Source organism: Orussus abietinus, unplaced genomic scaffold (genome assembly GCF_000612105.2).
Source record: "Orussus abietinus isolate OABI.00-Male unplaced genomic scaffold, Oabi_2.0 scaffold106, whole genome shotgun sequence".
In the NCBI taxonomy this organism is placed as follows: domain Eukaryota; kingdom Metazoa; phylum Arthropoda; class Insecta; order Hymenoptera; family Orussidae; genus Orussus; species Orussus abietinus.
In genome coordinates, this window is record NW_019394416.1 from 74,915 (window position 1) to 99,895 (window position 24,981).

Genomic DNA, 24,981 nt, shown 5'->3' on the forward strand with positions numbered 1-24,981 from the left:
AGTTATCGTCGAATCGCTACATGCTGGAATTTCCCTTAGAATTTTATTTAGACCGCGTCTATGTCGTTTCCCTCTTCGACTTAGCTTTGGAGCAAGGAAGGCGACAGATGAAAATAGCAAGACGTGCATGGCATTTCGCTGAACAATCCGTTGTTCAAGTCGACGTCAGTCAATGCGTCTTGCTAATTCCTGGGGAAGGAAAAATCGGGGAAACGGAAATACGCAATAGGAATACCATCGAATCCTCGAAAACATTTTTATTATTAACGCGATACAAATAGCCACGTATGTCGCAGAATGGAGAAGTCACTGAAAGTCGTTTAATCGTTAACGCAGCCACGTCGCCTACCGACTGCAGCCGATATACGAAAAGCATCGTTTCGCCAAGAAATGCAGGCCAGGGCGACGTTTTAATTCCAAATTGTAATTCCACTGAAATGATGAAAATTGCCGTGTACGGGGTCTTTCTGTGAATTTCGAGAAAAAAGGGAGGAGAAACCCGAAAACAGTATTTGTTGCTTAAATGGTGGAAAACCTTATAACTGCAGGGAATAAAAATAAGACGAACGGCGAATCGATGAGCCCTGGCACGTAGCGCAGTCTTCCCGTTAATTTCTGTAAAAGAGGAAGAGAGAAAGACAGACGCACGGACGCACCCTGAACAGTCATAGGCCTTACCTCTTAACTCGATTCCATCTAACGAGATTAAGTTTCCTCGTGGACGCCTCTCTCCGTCGCCCCCTGACCTCGACTCGCTCCCTCTCTCTCGGCCTAAAGAGATTACCGATATCTCGGTCTCCCTCCACCGCGTGTCGCATTGCGCGTCCATCCGCGCACGCCCAATGCTTTGAAGGACTGGGGATTTTCAAAAATGACTAATCGAAACACGGCAAACTGCCCCTCGGAAGACGGCCATTCCGATGGGAAGGGAAAATTCGAGCTAGCTGGCCGCCTTTATAGATAACAATGACGGAAACGCCCGGAATCGCGCGCTGTTGAGTCATATTTAGCGCATAGCGTACGCCGCAGAGTTACGACTACTCGCGTAACGCGATCGACCGGTGGTGGTAATCGTTTTTCGAGGATGAGAGGAGAGGCAAGACAGGAGAGAGGGCACGCTTTAGTTATATATCTTTCTTGGAGAAAACCGAAAACCACCTCCAGGAATCTATCTTCAAGAAATGTGCCCTTCCCGAGCACCTTTCTTCCTCGGATTCCGAAAGATATAATGGAGAATAAATGTGCCCATAATTATGAAAGTGGTCTAAGTCATATATTTTTTGTTTCGAAATTACATTGAATTAATTTCGTTTGAAATAATATGGCGTGAAATAACTGATAAACTCATTTTTTTTTTTTAATTTTGACTTAGACCACTTTCATAATTATGGGCACAAATATCATTAAAGTTTTCTAGTTACCGGAGGACGGCGCAAAAAAGGACTTTTAAGGCTTATCTTATACCCCTTGGGAAATGAATGCACTTAAATTTACAAATTGGTCGAAGTTTTGCAAAAGTCGGATTTCAAAGCCTTGAAAAATATCGAAGAATAGATGGAAACTGGATTGAACGAGGGTTCCTTGATTTTAGAAAAATAAAAGGAGTTAAATAAGTATTAGAGATTGTTGGTAGGATCGCAAGATGCGGAATATCCAAGGGGGGCCGCTACGTTGTTTTCTCCGTAGCTGGGGAATTTATACAGAAACGAAGCCCGCTATTCAGAGCGTGGTGGTGTTTTCCCTGGCATTAATATTCATTTAATGAATTGTAATTCAGAAACGAGAGTTACTGAATTCCCGTGAATAACGGTGCGCTACGCCGCAAGGTCCTGACAAAGCTGGAAAATATTGATTTTCTCCGGATTCCGATGAAAGGCGAGGAAAGTAGAAGCAAAGCATTGACATTTTCCGGCAGAACGTTGGAGAAAATGTTAAAGGGACTGCGGAAGTATCTGAAAAAGGAGTGGAGATAGAGGAGAGACGCGTTAGAATTCTGCGCGAATTACAATGCGGCAATGCTGAAACCTCTCGGAAATTGCTCCGAATGTGGGTCAATAGTCGGGGATGCTTGGCGCGTTTTAGTTGAATTTATCCGACACAGGGTGGAAAACATCGTGGCGAGTCTATAATGTTTAAGTGAGAGCGATTGGTTTACGGAGTGACGGAAAAGCCAGGCTCGGAACGAATGGAAGCACCGCCTAGAAAATACCCGACGCGTTGTCCTTTCCGCGCGTCTCGGTAACGAACGGAAATGCGATTCGGCCTCTTTGAGAGAACCTTAGGGAGCCCCTCGTTATGACACTCGCCGGTCCACCTACATGGCTAGAAAATGCATTAACCCTGTGCCATTTTAAAGCCCCTTGGCTGCCTTACTTTAACGCGGATCTTCCCGCGCACCTGTTCCTCGGGGAGCGCGATCGACATCTTGGCCTCGCTCTTAGCTGCAGGTGCGAGCAACCCTCTAGTGGCTTCCCTACGGTAGAAAAACTCGCTTTCAACTAATTTCCCCGACACGGGGAAATTTTCCCGTAGTCAACACCGCCGGCAATAATCCTTGCAAGATTTCCCCGAGAGAAATAATCCTCGACAATTCTATCCAGCTTTTAACCCTAAATGTTCACTTTCTTTTTTTTTTTTATTAAGTTATAGCAGCGGAAGAATGCGGTTGCTATAATTTCAGTGCAAGGACATTTGCATGGAAATGGCAAGGAAATAAATCTTCGGTGTTGGGTTCATGGAGGAGGGAAGTTGACCGATACGTTACGCTCATGTTTCAGGAATTTAATCAGGCGAATTTGGTGGGGTCTCTTGTAAGGAGTTCGTTTAACTTCCCTCGCCTAATGAGTCCAGGAACTAGAGTACGTATTATACGAACTGATAACTATCATACTCAATAGCACCCTCCTGTGGTTATCGAGTTCATAAAAAGCTGTCGCATGCTGTTAGGTAATTAAAGGGATCTCTTCCAATTTTTGCAAACGTTTCACTTTCTTTTATAAAACTCGAGTTCTTATCTATTCCTGATGAATGTCACGTTGGTTTGAGCGGGTATTATTTTTAAAAAAAGTGTACATAAACATTAAATAAAAAGTGACTGTTTCATTAATGTGTCAGATTACGGTTTTAATAGGAAATTGAATGGCAATGTACCGATCCTTCTGTAGACTTTAAATGGAGTATTTTGCTGAACGTGGTACAGTGGTTCGTACGGCAATCTAATACGTCTACAATTAGCGTTTCCTCTATCTCCGTAATCTTTTCCGATAAAATGTTCGGAGTTCGCTGCGGTTTCATTATGCAGTAGGGTAGGATGGATAGAAAGGTGCTCGCTATTCACTTCTGCAGTTTAATCTTTCCCGAGGGCCGGGAATTGTTACAGCACCGTGTATCGTGCAATCGTAATGGCGTGCCTAGTTCACCTTTTTAACGTTATCTTAACGTTTCGAATTTAAATATAAAAAATATATACATAACGACCGAGTTTCGAAGTTTCCTACCGTTTCAAAAGATAAATTCGCAGTATCAAGCATGAGGATTAGTAGAAAAGTGTAGTACATTTATTTTGTATTGTACATTTATCTTGTATTAAAATTTCCACGATAAGAACAATTTTTAAAGGAGGGACATTACGAACCAAATAAAGCGCAACGTTTTCACAGCATATTGCGTTAATTTAATAATATCCGATTTAAAATGGTTAAAATAAAATCCTCATGACATATCTTGCGAATGTACGTACTAACGTTTACCCGTTGACTTTTACCTTGACATTTTCCTTCCATTCCGTCTTTATTACAATCGGAAATGAAAACACCAAGCTAGGACGGAATCATCTGTGCATTCCTTGGAAAAAAAAAAACAAAAAAAAAATTAAAATCCTTTCATTGCACAATTGGCAAAGTCGTTAGAAATGTAATCAACGTTCATTTCTCCAGTTTAATACTTTCCGGAGGTAAAGGAAATTGGCAAAGCACCTTGTACCGTGCAAACCCAATCACGTTTAACCTTTACCTTTCACTTTAACATTTCCCTAACACGCCGTCTTCAAGATAATTAACAGCAGGGCCATTTGAGCATTTTAGGTTGTCATGAAAACTGCGTAGCCGAGTGGGATTTCTCCCCACAAAGGCCTCTTTTCATGACAAGTCGGTCATACTCTAAAACGTTCGGTGTTTCTTTGAAAAGTATACGTAAAAAGTGAGTCAGCAGTGATACCTCGGTCGTGACTCGATGGCACGCGTTTCAAGGAGGTGAAAACTGCGATATTCTCGTCTGAATGAAATATCACATTGTAACGACTTCCTTACAAGTTGCATTACTTCTACGAACGTCGCGTATTAAAATTCATGCACATTTAACTTCATCGATAATACTCAAGGCTGTGGACGGCCGTGACTGGTATGACGACAGGGTTAATAGAAGATAAGCGGATGCTAATCGCACATACGTTCCCACATAATCCACTATATTATTAGGCCCAATAAATCGCAATAAGCATTAATATTTTAGCCCACCTCCCTCGTCGTAGGAAACGCCTGGATAATTACATTTCGTTATTAGCAAATGGTTCCCACGTTTAACCGCGCAAACAAGTGCATTTTCCCGGCTCTTCACATTAATTTAAAAGAAATACCAAGTCCGTAAAATCTCACATGGTCGCGAAACTATTTAAGCTCTTACATACATTTCCGATCGTGCATCTCGTAAATGAAGAAAAGTGACACGCAGGAACGATTAAACCAACAGCACGGATTTAAAAGCGACCTTTTCTTGCGAGATTTGGCAGACTCGAACGAAGCGTCATTCCAAAAAAGTAAGCTCCTGCAATGCGGCGAGGGTCCATGCCCATATTAAAACTATAAGTCGCCATTGCAGTCCGAGCAGAGCGGACTTCGAAGTCGCGCCATCGGCCGAGACCAAGGTCGGACATTTCAATTTAATTACAAATTTAATTACTTTTCCTTCAATTACGTGGCAGCTCGTGAACCAACCGCTAAGAGATTAAATCTAGTCGTGCGCGATTACCGGCCGTTAGAATCAAAGGAACGCCTAACAGCGTAAAAGTATGCGAGGTAATAACGGCTAGGGAAAAACAGGATGGACTGGAAGAGGAATCAGGGGTCTCCGGGAGGTCCGACCGTTTCCTGGATCCCTCGCGAGGGTCGCTAAAGACCGAGGGCGGGTATTTAATCGCAGGCTCGAAGGATCCGCAGGACGTGCCAGGCCCGGAAGTACCCATCGGCGGAAGGAAGCGCATCGAGAAGCAAGGAAGAGAGGTGCGGAAACGAGCCGCGAGCCGCAGGACGGCGTAGAAAGGGAGAGAGAGGGAGAGAGAGACGGGACTCGCGAAGCTTGGAGGGAGAAGGATCAGGAGGCGGACGGACGAGGAGTCGGCCGTCAGTTAGAAATGGGCCGAACGCTCATGGAAAAGCGTTCGGCCGTGCGCGGTTCGCCGAGCAGGGAGGCAGGTAGGGTAGGGTAGGGCAGGGCAGGGCAGAAGCCGCGCGAGGGAAGCCCGGCGCTGACCCGGTAGCCGGCGGCGGCAGCGGCGGCGGCGGCGGCGGCACGGTCCGCGCGGCCGGCTGACGCATTGCAGGTGCGCGCCGGCCAATCACAGGTCCGCTCAGTTCGCCCGGACTCGTCCTGTAAACAAGACCGCACCCAGGGGTGACGAGGCAGGGCCGGTCGGGTCGGAAAATCCGGCGTAAGCTCGCGGGCGGGAGCCCGGGGTGCGTCCTCGGTCGTCCCGATCGAGTTCGCCGGGTCCGCTCGTCCGATTTTTCGAGAGTCCGGCGTGCTAGCTGCGACTCGCGGAGGAGAGTGCGCGCGGCGTCTCGCGGCCCCTCTCCCCGCGGCGGGCCGCAGCCCCTCGCGCGCCCCCCGCCCCTTCGAGCCACCGCGCCGCCGGCAGCGCGCAGCCCGCCAGCCGCCGGCGCGCTGGCGGCGGAGTGATACCAGTGAGCCCGCACGCAGAGACCAGACTCCATTACTGTCCCGAGTGCGTTTCCCGTCGCGTCGGGCCGACTGTCGCACCGCGCATCCTCGAGGCGAACCAGGAGACCTCGCGACCCACCGCGCGCCCGCACCTGCCCCAGAGGAGCCGCTCGCAGCCCGTCGACCCGCCGGCAGCTCCTTCTCGTCGCCGAGAGCGCCGTCGTCCTCGTGCCCGGCCCGGCTCCGACCCGCTGCCCCTCGGCGACTCGCGATTCGCCGACCCTCGCCACCGACCGCGCGGCTCCGCTAGCCCAGCTCCGAGATGGTAAGTTCCCTCCTCGCCCCGCCTCGACTCGCCCGGCTGGACCGAGCCTCGCCCACGCGCCATCACCCGGAAGCGGGCCTCGGCTTGACGCGGCGCGGAGCGTGCACGTGCACGCCCGGACTGGTCCCTGCCGGTGCATTATGTAAGGTCAACCCGGGTCTCGGGGCGCGCCGGCCGGCCGGGATCGGTGCGCCGTCTATTTTTGCCGGTATCGAGCGTTTCTCTCGCTCGGAGAGGGGCCAGCCTCCGAGCGCGGCTCCTGCGACCTCCGCATCGATCAAACGCGCGATTCCGCAGGCCCCTCGGGGAGCCCGGTCGATCGACCCGCGCGCCCCGGTGGTGCTTGACTTTCGCGGGCCCGAGTCGAGCCGAGCCGAGCCGACCCGACCCGAGCGCGGAGCCGGCCCCGACTTCCTTCGTCGACCTGACAGTTGGCGCAGGGACCCCCGTATATATCTCCCGCCGAGATGCCGCGGAATGAGCGCGCCCTTCGATTAAGGCGGATCGATCGCGCACCTTCGCCTCTCTTCGCGCTCTCTGCTCTCCCGCGACCCCCCGAGAACGGTCCTTCTTTTTTTCATTTATCGGCCTGCCCCTTGTCCGACGATCGACGCCAGACCCAAGACGACGTCCCACTCCCTGCTCCCAGGAACTCGAGAATCGAGTTCGTAAAGCCGGGTCCACGCCTGAGCTCGAGCGAGGCGGAACGAATTCCTAAACAAATACGTGGCGATGAACGAAATCGTTCGAGGCATGAACGGACATTTTGAGGAATGGCCCTCGGATGGTCTATCGAACGATCCGAGGCAGTTTGTCGCATTTCGATTGTTTCGCCATATTTTGTATGCTCGGATTTGTACCCGGCTTAAAGATTTTTTCCCCGCACGAATGGATTCGCCTGAAGAGTTTCTCACCGTTGCGAAGACGCGTTATTGGTTAATATTTGAATACCCTACGCGACAATGTCGATTCCGCGGGAGAATGTTGATCGCACGACCTCGAGAATCGATCCCGAGATTATCTCGCGTAATCGCCGCCATCTTGGAACGCCGGGGAGGACTCGATTTGGGTTTTCACGTCTCGGGAACTATTTGGCCCAAAGAGGATTCCTGAATGTCGAATATCCAGGGTTAGAAGTAACGGTGATGCGAACAGCTGGAAATTGACGTCGAAGGTTCAGGTAAAATCGTGATCTATTCCAGGGACGGGGTATATACTTACTCGTCGCGTGCAGAAGGCAATTATGCGGGGATTTTCGTCGAGGCAAAAATGACTCGGGACTGTGTAATTGTAGGTGCAGTTGTTTAGCTTCGTTAATCGGGCTTGGGACGAAATTGGGAATAATAGGTAGGTGGTAAGCGAATTAAGACGTGGCCCTTTAAGGGAGGGAGGAGAGGGCGTATCGCTCGGAATCTGGTGCAACCGGTCGTGCCCGGAGGACGGGGCTTTTTATCTACCGTCCCGGTCGAAGATACCGCATGCCGTGCACCCCCTTCGATTGCGACGGATCGATCGGACTTCCCGCGGTAAGACTAGCTTTTTATATACTTCCCGTAATCGACGGAAGACTTTCCTTATTGGATGCCGTAAACCAGAGCGTCCCCTTGGATATTCAATCTCCTCGACTAAAAATGGCCCCTCGCGCCGCTGATACTTTTCCCACGGTCCGAGGTGATAACGAGAGTCTCTGGTCCGAAAAAAAAAGAAAATATATTTTGCTCGAAAAAAAAAGAAAATGTATTTTGCTCGAAAAAAAAAGAAAATGTATTTTGCTCGAAAAAAAAGAAAATGTATTTTGCTCGAAAAAAAAAAGAAAATGTATTTCGCCCGAAACTCTCGGTCCAACCGAAAGGGCGTTCTCGAGGGGAGAGAATCGTATTTAAATAGTTTCTTTTCGTTATATTGCCATTTTTTTTCCTCCTTTTATTGGGACAGGGCTGCGCGGATTTTATGGTCGGTTGCCCGAGATCCTTGGTTATACCAGTGGGTGCGAAATGCGAAGGAGTTTACCGAGGAATTGGCCGGCTCTCGAGATATATATGCGCGAGGGTATTAACAAGAGGGTAATTAAAATTTGACATAATTAGCCTTGCCCGTCGCCTGGTGTATATCTGCACTCGGATCGAAGATACCGCATGCAGCGCGCGCGCGACCCTTCGATCGGTCCGGATTAGCCGAAGCCAATTTGAGCCTATCGCGAGCCCTGATCGGTTGGAAATATCCCTCGATATATCCCTCGATATATCCCTCTTATCGAACTCCCCGGTGACGTAACGAAACTGCGAGAAAAATTGTATCGCGACACGAGGCGACGACGTTTCAAACAGCCTGCTGTGGTTTTTCCTGGAATTAAAAAAAATATATATATATTTTATATGTATATACGAAGGCTCCTCGAGCCACGAGGTATACGGGGAATTAATCCCATTTCTTATGGCGTTTGGTTACTTCGTTCTCGATTAACCCGGTAGTCTTGGACTCGCTTTTGAAACTCGTTCGCAGGGGGAAGATGTCGGACACGGGGACCGTTGTACCGCTTGTGAACGGTCGCGGGCTAGAATGAGAATCCTGGACCAATCGGACGTACGTATGTCCCTGTCGTGGCGTTCCTGTTGGTCGAGAAGAACCTACGGCGTGCGGAGGTTCCCTGGCGGTCCCTCCCGACTCGGGTCGAGCTCGCACACGCGACTTTGACGTCCGCGCGCGCGGCTCGGTCGCTCTCATGGACGTCAGGAAACTCGGTAGAGGTTTGCGACAAATACCTGGAGAAGCACGCGCGAACGGCACCTACTAGTTAACGCGAAATTTCGGCAGATAGGAATACAGGGGATCTGCCCGGGGGAATGAAGGGCGTAGTCCGTCGATTTGCGTGTTCAAGGTTGGAACGTCACCGAGGAACGAAGTACTAATTTAAATGGGATAAATTGAAGATTTTTCGATTCTTTTTTTTTTCTCGCGCGCAGGGACCTGGAAACGTTATTTCTCGTATATTAATTATTTGGTCGGTTCCTTCAATCGTTAAGGTAAAAATAACAGGGGCGGGGCCTACCCCGGAGACATTTAAGTCGAGGATGCCCTTTTACGTCGCCTCTTGGGATGGGAAACGAATAACGGGAGGAATGCGTAATGTACGACGTTATGTGATTTGGATAGGGGTTTAATTGCTCGCAGGGGTTGCCGTGGGGCGTAAGACCTGCCTTTGGAAGACAAACGCGGGACATTTGCATGTCGTTATTGCGTCACGAGTTGGGGGTGTCGGTGTTCGGTAACCGTGGAACGGTCGTGATAATGGAAACGGAAAGCAGGGACGCGGAAATCTTAACCTTTGTCTCCAGTTATCCAGTAATCGAGCTGCTAATTACGCTACTAAACGGGGGTTAAGGCGATTGGAAGTCGAGGGACGAAGACCGTGAATTCGGTTAAGGAAGTGACGCACAGGTGGGTAGACACCCTTTTAGGATTGTTATAAACATCCGTAACGTGCCAAGCATCAACTCGCTTCGATTTACTTAAAGATTCCTAACGTAGGATTGTCCGGTATGGTGTACATGCCGCATTGGGTACACACCCAACGTGCATACCCTACATTTCGGGTCACCGGACCATTACCTATTATTTATGGTACCCCATACCGAGCGGAAATTGGAGTAACGCCTCTTCTCGAATAATTCAGCCCCCGATCGTTGTCTAGGCCGTGTAAATATTTTCTGCCGGTTTTTCCTTTTATTATTATATATAGCGCAGCGCTAATTGTAAGGGGTGCGCAGAGCTCGGTATATAAGTCTCACGGAGCTTTCTCTATAACTTAGACGTACTCCGGTGTCGAAATAAAGACACTCTCCGTTTTCGAGTGATTCGGGCGTGATGGTCGGAAGCACGCGTACACGCATGCGACGTATACAGGTTAATCCCGGAATCGACTCGCGCCGCCCTATGGGAAGGCGGTGGAACTAGGAGGTTAAACCGTTGCCTCGTCCGCTGACGGGTGGCGCTTGGAAGGTGCGCGCGGCGGCTGCGCGGAGCGCGGCCCTAACCTCCAAACCCACCGCGAGCCTGGGAACTCCGCCGGGAAGGGACGTCCCTTCTCTCGTAGGGTCCAGTGCTGGGCCAGCCACCGCCCCCGTTGGCGGGCCCTTCTGACCATTCCGCCTCCCTTTCCCCGTCCTGGAGGTCCGTTGCGCGGCGCTCATCGGCCATTCCACGATATACCTCACTATTGATTTTCTTCGCTCCTCTCGCTCGGTCTCCCTCGCTCTCGCCCGGCCGCCCGGCCGTCGGTCTCTCTCCCTCTCACGGTGTCCCCCGGCCCGCTACGTCGCGCGCATTTTCTTCTTCTTCTTCCCTCCTTTCCACGGGTGTAAACGCTGCCTCGATACCTTCCTCTCTAATTCCGTCCAGCTAACGTCGACGTCCGCGAGATACGCGGATAGGTTTCCCTCCTTGGACCGAAGGAATTAACCAGTCCTGGCTTTGCACCGTCGTGAATGCCGCGACGCTCAAAAGGGGATTTAATTTTATTAATGAGCCCGAGGCGAGGAGAGCTATGGAAACGAGTCCCCGTTGGCGGGGGATAGGTAGTTTCGGAGTATATATTATTATTGAGGGGAGTATGTAATGTTTTAACCTCGCACTCGTATGGCTATTACGGTGTCCAGGATGGACTTCCTCTGATAAGGTATCGCCTAGATTATGTGCTCTTACGTAGGTGGAAGTCTCGATGATCGACTCATCAGCCCTGTTAATTATTTCGATGGTTCCTCGATTTCGTTGAAGTAAATTGGACCACTAAATGTGTCCTTTTAATACATTTGTACGGGAAGGTTTAAGTCTGCAATATTCTTAATTCCGCGTACTTTGGTATCCGAATTTGGAAGATTTAAGTCTCCACGGTTTACTCGTCGAGGATAATCTGGTCTGGACTAAGTTAAAAGATGTTTTGGAAAAACCCAAATTTTCAATGTGTCAGGACAATTGTTAGATGGTCACGAGTCATGTGTCAAAGTTTCAGACAGTTTGGTACAATACCCTTAAAAAAAAAAGTGTATTTGAATCGACTGATTCGAAGGGGGTTTCACTTCACCTTAACCGCGAGGTCGGTGTAAATTCAGGTCCTCCCTATTTTGCACGGCTCGATCGATGTCGATCAGGGTTTGGTTAACGATCGATGCGCTCCCTTATCCGCGTGCTCTAATAACCTATATTTATGTCCAGGATGTGGGGTAGGTACGGCGAAGGCTACCTCGGGGCGGGGGCACGGCCGGGTCGTTACGATTCTGCGACAAACCGCTGCGGACGTAGCCGGAGCGCCGGGAGTCGCGCGCGAGTTGCGTGGTTCCCGTGGATCAGCTGTAGGGTGGCGGCAGGGCCGTGGCGAGCAGAACCGTCCGAGGGGCGCCGCTATTGACGGAACACTCCTCGCAGGACTCCTCTTGTCCCGTTCCCTCGTCGGATGGGAAGAATAATGCCTCGCGGAGGGGAAAAAAAAAAAAAACACCAAGCGACTTTGTCGGCATGTTACTTCTCCCTCGTTCGCAACGACGGGAAGAAAAATGAATACCTTGGGGGGGGAGAAGGGCGCCATGACGGACGACGCTCGTAACGAGACGCGCTCTTGTTTCCTAATCGATATAATGGGACGGAAACGCCGATGCCTTGTGGCGATAAATGTCAGGGCGGGGAAAATTTCATACGGGGAGATTAATGCCTTCCATGGCAACGTCTCGAAGAATATCTTCCCCCCCTTTTTTTGGGGGTTAGGTTTCTTGTAAGGAATTAGGCTCGATGTCGCGTGACTTTGGGATCTTATGGCGCGTTTTATTGTATTTTTAAATCGGGATTTACTTTAGATATTTTAGAGTATCGGGATTTTATTACGGTAGGGAGGAGGGAGAGGGTAAGAGGAGGGGGAATGGACTCTTTTTAGGGTACCGAGGGAAAGAGCAAATGCTCGAGGGTCCTCGAAAGACTTGCCACGGTCCTGGGCGGCGACTCGGCGGGGCCGCCGCTTTTTTCTCTCGAGCCCATCATCCGTCCATCGATCGTTTGCATTTCGCGGATAAACTGGGATTATCTTGTAACTCGCTCGGGGAATCATCCCCGGGGATCGATCCCCAAGACCTTAGCTCTCTTACTTTTTCGGAAAGGGGAGCGCTTCTTTACGGGAGGGGTCTCGCTGCCAGGGTACTCCAGGGACGGCAACGTCGAATCTAACTTTGGAGGTTATGTCGTACATTCTTGTAAATATATTACGGCGCATCGCGCAGTGTCCTCTCGAGAGGAAGGGGCTTTATTTATATATGTATCGATCGCAAATGTATTTTACAAAATCGCTTCCCTTGGCGTATAATCATTGACTTTCCTTGAGGAAGCATGTCGACCGGAAGTCAGAGCAAGTCGGTTAGAGTACGTTAAAACGCGAGTCTCGTTGAGAGGTTGGACGGTCGGAAGGCTCTTCGTAGAATTTTCTTTGAAATCTTATGACCGAGGGTGCGGGACTAATTTTGATCCGCTGAAATCTACGATTTGATAAGGTGATATCGCATGACGTCAGAGATAATGCCTTGAATAACTTCTAAAGAGATTATTCCATAGTTCTCGCTCCAAGGCCGCGCTCGTCGAGGAAAACAATGCCGCGGACAGGTGGGCTTTAACGGGATGACCGAATCCTTTCTTCGGTGGACATTTCACGATCCAATTAGCGGTCTTCCTTAGCGATCCTTGGGTTGGCTGCAGTTTCGAGTCGTTAAGGTGAAGTGAGACCCCCTTCAAATCAATCGATTCTAATACAACACATTTTTTTTAAGGGTATTATACCAAACTGTCCAAAACTTTGACACGTCACTTCTGATCATCTAAAACTTGTCCTGACACATTTAAAATTTGGATTTTTCAAAAAAATCTTTTAACTCAGTCCAGACCAGAACCAAAATGGCGTCGAGCTCTCATATTTCGATCGATATACAATTATCGAAGGCTCTGATATGAGAATCGAAAGGGTCAGGACAACTTTACAACAATTTAGAACATTCTGGTAATCGATAAACTCGCATTTGAACGGGATAAAGGCAAAAAAAGTGTTGTATGCGCTTTTTTGCTAAAACGGTGGGAATACGAGGTCTCGGGGTGAAAATTTAATTGACCTGGTAATCACAGATGGCGCAAGGGGTCCCTCTACAGTCAATTAGGACCCCTATAAAGCATGAATTCAGATGATTTCTGGAGTTTTACTTCGACTTCTTTATAATTATAGTACGAAAACGACAGCTGGAGTATGCCATTTGGTACAATACCCAATATAATTCGACCCAGCTGTCAATATCAAAACCAACGTCGGCGTCGTAGGTATTTAGAAAAATCTTCTTTATCGACGTCGATCAAGTTCCTCGACGGGTTTCACTTCACCTTAAACTGCGTCGTGGTCGCGCACAGGAAGCCTTTGCGGTCTCGATTAATAATCGGGGGAACCTATCTCGAAACGATGTCGTTCAGGGGCCGTTATGTCGTCCAAGGCCCATTCGTCTTGTATAACATTGTCCTCGGGTAAACGTTTGCCGGTAAATCCTAGCGACACGTTCACGTCTCGTGACTCCGAATTAGACTTCCCCGAATAAAGTATCTCTAAATGTACTCCATGACCGGGTGGGAGAGGAGTATTTCGAAAATGACGATTCTCCTGAGGTGAAACGCGATATCGTACTCGTACTCGATCGGCGGCCATTGCGGCCCCTGGGAAGAAAATTTCTCCGGCTCTTCCTGGGATAGCACCATGAGTTTATGGCGACGTTTTGGCTTCCTCTTCTTTCAACATACTTGCTAAAAATTGTGATGACATAAAATCAAATTTGAGATGCTTAAAAAAAAATATATATGTGTATAGAAATAGAAACTGTATCTCCTGTCGTACTAGTATTACGCTACGTGATCGTCGGTAGAAAATACTATCCGTACCGGAAAATAGATATACCTTGTTTTGAAATTAAACCGCGCAATTAATTGCGAGTACGTAGGCAGTGGCCTTGCCTGCGGGTATGTCCAAATGGTCGGTTGGAAAAGCCGAAAAGCGGAGACAGTTTCGGAGATATCGATTCGTGGACCGCAGCGCTTCGGTTTTACTCGACAAATGGGCTTTTAAAGTGGACAGAGGTGGGTAAAAATTGTAGGAGATATATTGCGGGTTTATATATTATATACGAGGGTACGAAAGTTGAAGTGGTAACGGTCAGAGACGTCGGATGCGGCATCCAAGATGTACGCAACTCGAGCAACGTCCGCAGCGTTTTGACGCAGAGTCGTAACGACCCGTCCACGTAGACAGCACCGCTTATCAATGAAGTTTCTCCCCACGTATACTACGACGAACAGATTGAGGACAGAGTCCTCGATCCTATGTCCCCGGGCTAGACTTCTTGAAAACGTCAATTCGTAAGCCCCGATATGACGAGCCTTCCGAATAGGAGGACCGCCAGGGACTCTCACGAAATCGTCCGCCGATAAAGGACTTCCAGGATTGACTTAAACCAGATAAATTGAAAAATAAATAAATTTAAGAAATGATTTAGAAGAAAAAAAAAAATCATTTCTCGTTGATTGGTAGCACTTGGCAGTTAAGGTGAAGTGAAACACGTCGAGGAACTTGATCGACGTCGATAAAGAAGATTTTTCTAAATGCTTATGCTGCTGACGTTGGTTTTTATATTGACAGCTGTGTCGAATTATATTGGGTATTGTACCAAATGGCATACTCCACCTGTCGTTTTCGTACTATAATTATAAAGAAGTCGAAGTAAAACTCCAGAAATCATCTGAATTCATGCTTTATAGGGGTCCTAATTGACTGTAGAGGGACCCCTTGCGCCATCTGTGATTACCAGGTCAATTAAATTTTCACCCCGAGACCTCGTATTACCATCGTTTTGGCATAGAAGCGCATACAACACTTTTTTTGCCTTTATCCCGTTCAAATGCGAGTTTATCGATTACCAGAGTGTTCTAAATTCTCGTAAAATTGTCCTGACCTTTTCGATTCTCATATCAGAGCCTCGATAATTGTACATCGATCGAAATATGAGAGCTTGACGCCATTTTGGTTCTGGTCTGGACTGAGTTAAAAGATTTTTTTGAAAAATTCAAATTTTGAATGTGTCAGGACAATTCTTAGATGATCAGGAGTGACGTGTCAAAGTTTCGGACCGTTTGGTCTAATACCCTTAAAAAAAAGTGTTGTATTCGAATCGACTGATTTGAAGGGGGTTTCACTTCACCTTAATAGTTCTGGCTGGAACCTACATTTATTGTAACGTTATTTTGGAATGCGCGTTACCTTCGAGACCTGATCTTTTATATAGTATACCTTCCGGCCTCTGCGAGGCGGTTTCGTAATACCGGTAACCTTTGAAATACCTCTCTGACGTTCGAGGGAAACCAATCTTGATACGGCCTCTCGTTTCGGCTGGATCGAGCCACTCAAGATCCACCTAACTCGGGCTTCTACATCCGCAATATTCTGCCGCATAGTTGTAACGATCCGGCCGCTCCTCGATGGCGGAACAGGTATCGAGGTGCCCGATATTGCGGATAAATCGAAATTACTCGCTTTCCGTTTCCGTGCTCCCTCCGGGCTGGAAAAAGAGTCTCGAAGCCGGACTCTCGGATTCACCGAGTTCCCTGATAACTCTTCGATCTACAAATCTTGCAGATCACTTTGCGCTCCCCCGCACCTCGGATATGACAAAACCCAACGTTGAGTATTTTATTATTCCTTATGTTTTTTATTTATAAATTGGAGTTATTCTTGATTGAAAAAAAAAAAAAACTACTCATACTTTTACCAACCATTTCGAACGAAATAATATCACTGTTTTGCCCGTGCCACGTGTTTTAATCGTCGTGTAAACCCTTTTTCTTTTTTCTTTTTTTTTTTCTAATAAATTACACAATTTTTTGGGGATTTCTTCTGGCCATGAAGAATTGAATTTGTTCCATCAACTGGGAATAACGGTGAGAATCTAAGATATCGATAAATCCTCGAGATATCGAGATCATCTTTGAAGCCCCCTGATCCAGAGCAGAAGATCTTATCGAGACTTTTTTGGCCCACTGTATCTTGAAACGGTCGATTCCACGGTGCACACTTCGGTCTCTAGATTGCGATCACGTACACACCGGGGCTCCTTACGGTGTCCTGTATTGTCCGTGAAAAACCAATTTTGGAACGGTCCCATGTCGAGTCCATCTTGGCATCCGCGATCCGCCCAACTCCCCCGTCCGCATCTGCAACGTTCTGCCGCAGAATCGCAACGATCCAGCCGGCCCCGGGGCGCCCTGGCCGGCTCTCAAATTGCCCGATTTTGGCCTAGACCTTTGGCTTGGAAAATCCGATATCTCTCATTGTGTCAGCCGACCGTAAACCTTTACTACTTACACGCGAGAGGAATTTTCCGGAAGACGTCCTGGACTTTCGCGAGGCCTTCCGGCTCCTCTTACCGAACGTTGTCGAGGCCTTGATAAGGGACTCTTTCGTTAATTCATGCACGGCAATTTGATTAAAAGGCTCGGAAATTGACTCTTTTAAAGCGGCAGTCTATTCACGAGGTTAAATTAATTTTTTTTTATTTTTTTTTTTTTTGTTGGTTTTCGCTCCTACAGGCGTGTTTATGACCGTTTGATGGGAAACGTTCATGCACTCCAGTTGACGGTACCTAGCCTGGGAATAGGCCATGAAACTATCTTTATGTTTGGGATGACTATAAGTCGTCTTTCGTAGGACTGATATAAGGGGTATTCATTCGGCCCGATGCGTCAATGACTCTAAATAAATAAGCGCTTTCCGCCGCGGAGTGTACGTTTACGTTAGCGTTTCCTCGAAGTAACTCTCCAAGCTGGAGGATAGTAGACCCAGAACGGCAGACGCAGTCTGCGATTAATGAACATGGCGGGCAGTTTCATTCAATAGCGACGTAATGCCGTCTAGTTGCGACACACCGAGAGAGCTAATCGAGCGCTCAGTCTTCTCTTTCCTGTTAATAAAATGTACGGACGGAAGAGCCATTTGTTTTTTAGAGCGGGATTTATCTCCCACTTACGTTCGGCCCAAAGGGCACATTCGGCCCCAAGTTCTGAGTGAGTAATTTCACATAAATTATTCCCATTTCATTTAAATTATTCGTCATTCCTCGTGTCTCGTAATCGCGATCTCGCGTGAGAGGGAAATAGGACCAAAAGAGGGTTTACTTAATTTGCGCGGTCAAAGGTAGGCCCTTCTCAACGGTTTTCCATTTTTCTTTTTTTTTTCTTTTTTCTTTTTGAGCTTTGCTGGGCCATTTCATCGCGGTCTCAACGACCGGATGGTCGAACGAAGTTCAGCCCACGATCGAAGTCCCTTCGGATGCCGAAGCTTCGTGACTGGGGGGCTTATAAACAGCAAAAGGCATTTCCGTCTTCGTCCGAGGGCGGAATGCCGGAAGGGTGGCGGGGCCTCGCCTTTGTAAGGTCGCACGCAGTTCCTGTACCCTCGTATCGTCGAACCCTCGACCGCTCGAAAAATGTCGATTCCCGGGCCGACCCTATTTACCGGGACTTTCGGAGTGTAAAATGCGATCTCGTGGTAGACCGGAAGCCTTTGCGGTCGGCGTTAATGGCCGACGCTAAAGGAAAAGAATTCCGCGCACCGTTGCCCGTCCCGTAGGTAGCGTCATCGCCGAGGCGCTCTCGTCGTCGGGGACAAAAAAAGGCGTAACCTGAGAATTTCACCAGGACACTCGGACTTTTCTTCTCGTACGTCCGTCTAGGTCTTCTTCCAACTTGGCGAGGAGATGTCAGTTTTTTTTTTTTTTTTAAGGACGGTTTTTTAAAACGTGAACGACGTGTCTGTGTTGTCATTCCTCGCGTGTAAAGAGCAAGAAGGAGATAACCATCGCTAGTGAGGCATCCCGAGAAATTATCGACAGATATTTCTCATTCTCATTTAGTTCATTAAGGTGAAGTCCCCTTCAAATCAGTCGATTCAAATACAACACTTTTTTTTAAGGGTATTGGACCAAACTGTCTGAAACTTTGACACATGACTCGTGATCATCTAAAAATTGTCCTGACACATTCAAAACTTGGATTTTTTAACAAAATTTTCTAACTCAACCCAGACCAGAACCAAAATGGCGTCGAGCTCTCGTATTTCGATCAATATACAATTATCGAAGGCTCTGATATGAGAATCGAAAGGGTCAGGACAATTTAGAACACTCTGGTAATCCATAAACTCGCATTTGAACGGGGTAAAGGCAAAAAAAGTGTTGTATGCGCTTCTATGCCACAACGATGGAAATACGAGGTCTCGGAGTGAAAATTTAATTGACCTGGAAATCACAGATGGCGCAGGGGGTCCCTCCGCAGTCAATTAGGGCCCCAGAAGGCATGAATCCAGAGGATTTCTTGAGTTTTACTTCGACTTCTTTATAATTATTGTACGAANTTTTAATTCAGTCCAGACCAGAACCAAAATGGCGTCGATATCGACGTCGATTAAGTTCCTCGACGTGTTTCACTTCACCTTAAGAACAGTGCACTTTTCTTCCTAGAAATTCCATTCCAAAGCATGTTGGACATGTGAATGTGAGGTGGAGCTTTGATGCGTTAATTTGGGCTTTTCTAGGTTGTCGATGATAGTTTGTCCCGAGAAAATGAGTCGAAGGGAAGGGCACCGAAGTGCCTGGCAAATGTGTCAGGTATTCCCAGAATGTAGGTGGGAAAGTCGACGGAAGAAACTGCGTATAGCAAGGTATAGACGACGAAGGTATTCTTGGACGAGGGTTTTTCAACACGTTCGCCTGGACTTTTCCACGTCATGTTAACGCGTCGCATTGCATAAAGAAAGTGAGCTGGAGGGAGGCACGGGTAATGACCGACGGAGGATGTAAGGCATTCGTTGCATGTAGCCGGAAGGGGTAGATGGGGTAAACCGCGAATGACGATATATATGCATATATTAGCCGTAGAAAGTAGGGACGTATACTCTCGTCTAGGTTTTCCCATTACGCGCGGGAGTCACTTTTTATTATGAAAAGTGGAATACTAGAAATGACACGGCAATGACTGGGAAATAAGGTCAGGCATTCGCTGCCGCGAGTAGCTGGAGGGCCGGCGAAGAAAACGCCGGATGGGGCGGGGTATAACTTGAAAAATTTAGTAGGGCAAAGTAGTAATACGCTCTTTGGCCTTTCCTATTTCACGCGGATGTCACTATTCATGAGAAAGATGAAATAGGAGGACCGACACGGCAATAACTGCGGACTGACGTCAGATATTCACGTACGGAGTCGGTGGAGGCGACGGAGTAAATTGCAAATGTCGAGAATGTAACGCTAAAAAGCTTAGAAGGGCGATGCAATTGCAGCCTTGGCCTTTCTTTTCTTCGTACGGGTTTATTTTTATTTATTTTTTTTTATAGCGCAACTTAATTCGAATATGTCGTCATTGAGGAATATACATGTTTTCATCGGATTAATCGGTAGGAGAGACTGCAAGAAATGGTTAGAAATGAAATGGACTGAATTTCAGGTTTCTTCGCAGCCAGCGTTCTATTTTCCTCCATCATTGTACGTTCTATAGCTCTCGATTTCTATTTTGATCGTTATTTTACAAATACGACGTACAAACGCTGCGGTAACGATCCGGCACGATGTCACGTTCTGGCTGTCGATACGTACCAACTCGTCGATGTAAACTATGAAGTGTTAAGAGTAACATTAGAAACTTAAGTACCTAGATACAGAATATGTTCACGGTGATTTTCAGTACCTGCTTGGTCGTACTATTATTAACGAATTCAGATAGGCTTCGACAAGTACTGATAAATGTGCCCATAATTATGAAAGTGGTCTAAGTCATATATTTTTTGTTTCGAAATTACATTGAATTAATTTAGTTTGAAATAATGTGGCGTGAAATAACTGATAAACTCATTTTTTTTTTAATTTTGACTTAGACCACTTTCATAATTATGGGCACATTAATGAAGTACCCGAAACGTAACAAAGTGAATTGTAAATTTCCGTTGAGCGGTACGTCACGGAACACGGTATAGTTTACGTGTCAGTATTACGCTATAATAACCGGCTTCCGATGTCGGTGTATTTTTTTTTTTGCCATTCATGACGTGAGTGTGATGTAAGACCACGAGTAAACTATGAAAGATCGTTCATGGCCTTGGATATGTAACACTGGATGTTGGATCGCATTTTTCTACCTTTCGGGTGGAAACTTAATACCTTTGTAAAATCCTGCAGCGTGTAACAACGAAGTTAATATATTTATAAAAGTTGCAAAAGTTTATCTAGACCGTCACGTTGGAAGGATTTATTCTTCGCAGTTTTTTTTTCTCTTCCTCTTATATATCACGCATCCATGTATATGTTCTCCTCGAAAAGATGTCGCCACATGATTTTCGTTCGATAAACCAGGTCGCCGGTTAAATGTTTACTCGGCGATCACGGAAATATCACTTTCTCTTCCTAATCTAATCTTTTAACGATTCAACGTTTTCGCTTACAGGCTGACCAACTCACGGAGGAACAAATCGCAGAATTCAAGGAGGCGTTCTCGCTGTTCGACAAGGACGGCGATGGCACCATCACCACCAAAGAATTGGGCACGGTCATGCGTTCTCTCGGACAGAATCCCACGGAAGCTGAGCTCCAGGATATGATTAACGAAGTCGATGCCGATGGTACCGCTCCGAGAGACTCGCTTTCATTTCAACGGAATCCCTGACGCCCCTAAGAAATGACAAATAGTTAACATACAGAATTAGTCGGATACTTCGATCGCGAAGATATTCATACGATTACGTCTGCTTTAAATTAATTAAGGTGAAGTGAAACATCCTTCAAATCAGTCGATTCGGATACAACACTTTCTTTTAAGGGTATTAGACCAAACTGTCCGAAACTTTGACACATCACTCCTGATCATCTAAGAATTGTCCTGACACATTCAAAATTTGGATCTTTCAAAAAAATCTTTTAATTCAGTCCAGACCAGAACCAAAATGGCGTCGAGCTCTCATATTTCGATCAATATACAATTATTGAAGGCTCTGATATGAGAATCGAAAGGGTCAGGAGAATTTTACGACAATTTAGAACACTCTGGTAATCGATAAACTCGCATTTCAACGGGATAAAGGCTAAAAAAGTGTTGTATGCGCTTCTTTGCTAAAACGATGGTAATACGAGGTCTCGGAGTGAAAATTTAATTGACCTGGAAATCACAGATGGCGCAGGGGGTCCCTCCGCAGTCAATTAGGGCCCCAGAAGGCATGAATCCAGAGGATTTCTGGAGTTTTACTTCGATTTCTTTATAATTATTGTACGAAAACGACAGGTGGAATATGCCATTTGGTACAATACACAATATAATTCGACCTAGCTGTCGATATAAAAACGAACGTCGGCAACGTAGGCATTTAGACAAATTTTCTTTATCGACGTCGATCAAGTTCCTCGACGTGTTTCACTTCACCTTAAGTTTCTCTAGGTATTTGTTATACCGCACCTTTGTAATATGAGGACCATGAGAGAGTACAAATTACGTATAAGTTGCAAGCGTAGCGTTAATGAGAAAGGACGGGAAGAAGTCGCCTTCGTATGAAATAATTCGATGACTCGGGACGTTAGGAATGATATTAATTCTTAATTGTTCAGGACGTTATTCGTTGAGTACTTTGTCGGTTAATTGTATGAAAACACGTTCGGCGTATCCGGTATTTTTTCTCAGGATCTCGACGTTGAAATGAAATTCATGTTTTGGTGTGTTCCCTGTTAACAGAAGTCAAACGATAATTACTTGGCCTTGTACAAGTCGGATTACCCGGGGAAGAAACCGTAATTCTTATCTTATCGCGGGAAAATTAGATCGTTAACAATCGGGCTTTGTTGAACGCGAGGCATTGAGTAATCCCGAGTTCCGTGATATCTTCGATCTTTAGATTCCAAGAGTTAAGTCATCGCTTTTAAGAGACGACATGGAATCGAGTTTACCTTTTTTTTTCCTCTCGGACTCGTAAGGGGCGTCAGAGGTATTTGGCCGAATACGCTGAAACCAAAGTGCGAGTGTTACGGTTTTGTTTGTGTCACTCCAGGTAACGGAACAATCGACTTCCCTGAATTCCTGACCATGATGGCGCGTAAAATGAAGGACACCGACAGCGAGGAAGAGATCAGGGAGGCTTTTAGGGTGTTTGATAAGGATGGAAACGGCTTCATATCCGCGGCGGAGCTCAGACACGTAATGACAAATCTTGGCGAAAAGCTCACCGACGAGGAAGTCGATGAAATGATCCGGGAGGCGGACATCGATGGAGACGGTCAGGTTAATTACGAAGGTAATGGAGAGGACAATCGGCGAAGACTTGTAGAGGGCCTTGGAAAATCCATGGAGGAAAAAAGGGTAGTCGTTTTAGGGTAATTTTCGCGTTAAAATCCAATCAATGAAAGCGTTCAAAGGTTAAATCGACACATTATCGATGGTATTTCCTGCTGAAATTGTTCCATGGGGAATTGTTTTGTGGGGAAGTAAGCTGGGAGGAAATGAGCAAAAAAGTTCAGAAAGCACAATGGGAGTAATTTAGTTGGAAGGATTAAAAGCTTCGATGTGGCTCGTAAGGTTCGTGAGGAATTATTAGTATCGCGATGCCCTTTGAATCCATATATTTCGTAATGATTTTCAAAATAATTACCGAAAATATGTGCCTTCGGTTGCAACACTTGACTGACGATTGTTTATTCGAAATTTTCAGAATTCGTCACAATGATGACATCAAAGTGAATGTAACCTATGCACTGGGAAAACTCGCGACTAGGAGTGGTGTTGACGTACTAAACAAGAAAATACTAAAACGATCCAACAAAAGTGAAAAACCTTGTACCAGGATGTAAAGAAGTCTTTAACGCGAGAGGTCAACGTCCCGTTCGACACGCATTAATCATCGTTAACGATAAGTAATAAGGGCAATTAATGATTTAATTAAAGTTAAAGAGTATACCACCAGCCGTCATCTCTTGACACTTACACTTGCCGTGTGCGTACATACACACGGGCATGCGCAACATACATACACGACATTCGCGTCATCGGTAAGTGAGCATCTTGGTTCTTTTCTTTTGTTACATTTACGTTTCTTTTCTTTTCGTCGATCGTCTCTCGAGAAAAGAAGAAGGTGTTATATACACAGGAACCACTCGCTGATCAAAACTGCATTTCCGCTTTCTACACTTTTTCTCTCTTTGTCTCTTTCCCCCGTCTCGATGCCTTTCTCCGTCTCTCTTTCTCTCACCGAACCTCGGGTGATAGTAAATTGCAAGGAAGCCACGGTCGATCTACGCTAGCGAGAGAAAGAGGTGCACGGGGTAGGAAGGGTACCAGGAAAAAAAAAAAATTAGTTCGGTAGATGTTCTCTGAGACTCTTTGAATAAAGTTTGATGCACTTTTTCAATTAGGAATTAATTACAAGATGGTTGCTAAAGCGTCGTTCAATAATGGATTGTAATCGTATTTGCGATAACTCATCAAATTTTGTTCAAAGCCCGGTGTACATTTTTTTAAAGGATTATATGTGTATCAAATTAAATTAGGATTACTCCCTCTTGTTATCGTCACCACCGATGTTATCTACGTACCGAGCATTGCGTTCCTCTTCTTATTTATAATGCTTCGATGATATGCATATTATACTTTAACTAAAAGGATTCGTTTCAAAAGTCTCTTTTATAGGAATGACCGTTACTCGTGGTAGAAAATTGTTACGTGAATTATCAATTTCTCCCGACGTGACGGGAGCATCTCTCGATGTCTCACAATAGTGACTTAAAGAAGTGTGTAGTGACTTGTGATTTAATTTATATAAGTAACGCGCAAGAAAATCTGTAAAAAAAATTGTAGCAGAATACCACGAAGCCTTGAAGAGATGAAACCTCCTTTGTCTCGACCGGTGCATCTCTCCGTTACGTTTGTATCTTTGTGGGTATATCTTCTACTTTAATTGCTACGTACGAGTACGACTAAGTTTGTCGTTAAACGAAGGGAAACGTCTAGATCTAAAGTCCTCGACATTCCTACTTAAGAACTTTCGAGCTCCGATGTCACTCCACCTGTTCGCGTGCGATACACAAGATGCCGTCTGCCTCCTTTTTCTTTTCCCACCCAAATATATCCTGCCTTCCAAGGAAAATCATGTATTCGTAAACGTCGACACCACTTTTCTTGAACCACGAAGAAAGAAGGACGGATACGAAGAATCGATCGGTGCACTTTCTGGGGTGCGTGCCAGTTCGATGCAAGAGTTACGAGAACTGGCGTTGTGACGTGCGTTAGTACGATGTTACTTAAAAGCTTAAGAGCAAGCAGGACACCGAACGATACAACATCGAACGTGTCGGTGGTTCAGTCATAATATATATGTAATATATATTATATATAATTAAATTAAAACAAAAAAAGAATTCCTCCACAGTCCTTTATTATTTAATATGAAAGAACGAAATGAGAATGAGAAGTACTTGTATTTCTGGTGACCTAGATCGCATTGATCATAAAAGACAAAATAAATGTATCCTCATTTTTAGGTCACAGACCAGTTGTTCGCTTCTACGTTATTACACCTTTTACGTAAACTACGGCGTCCTTTATTCTAATATCTTTGGTAAGTTTACCGATGCTTTGGAAAACATTTT

At 46.3% G+C, this 24,981-nt stretch overlaps 1 protein-coding gene across 1 annotated transcript; it reads left to right on the forward strand.

Annotated features, from left to right (window-relative positions):
- The first annotated feature begins 5,944 nt into the window (after positions 1 to 5,944).
- Positions 5,945 to 24,747, forward strand: LOC105695303 (calmodulin). The gene is made up of 4 exons (XM_012416754.2): positions 5,945 to 6,259; positions 20,804 to 20,978; positions 22,392 to 22,634; positions 23,049 to 24,747. The coding sequence occupies exons 1-4, from the start codon at positions 6,257 to 6,259 to the stop codon at positions 23,075 to 23,077; spliced, it is 450 nt and encodes a 149-aa protein (XP_012272177.1). The 5' UTR covers positions 5,945 to 6,256; the 3' UTR covers positions 23,078 to 24,747.
- The last annotated feature ends 234 nt before the right edge of the window (positions 24,748 to 24,981 follow it).

Bases quoted from the DNA above. Each gene is read 5' to 3' on its own strand.
- LOC105695303 (XM_012416754.2), top strand. The intron at 20,979-22,391 runs GTACCGCTCCGA...GTGTCACTCCAG, and splicing joins TAACGAAGTCGATGCCGATG to GTAACGGAACAATCGACTTC. The intron at 22,635-23,048 runs GTAATGGAGAGG...CGAAATTTTCAG, and splicing joins CGGTCAGGTTAATTACGAAG to AATTCGTCACAATGATGACA.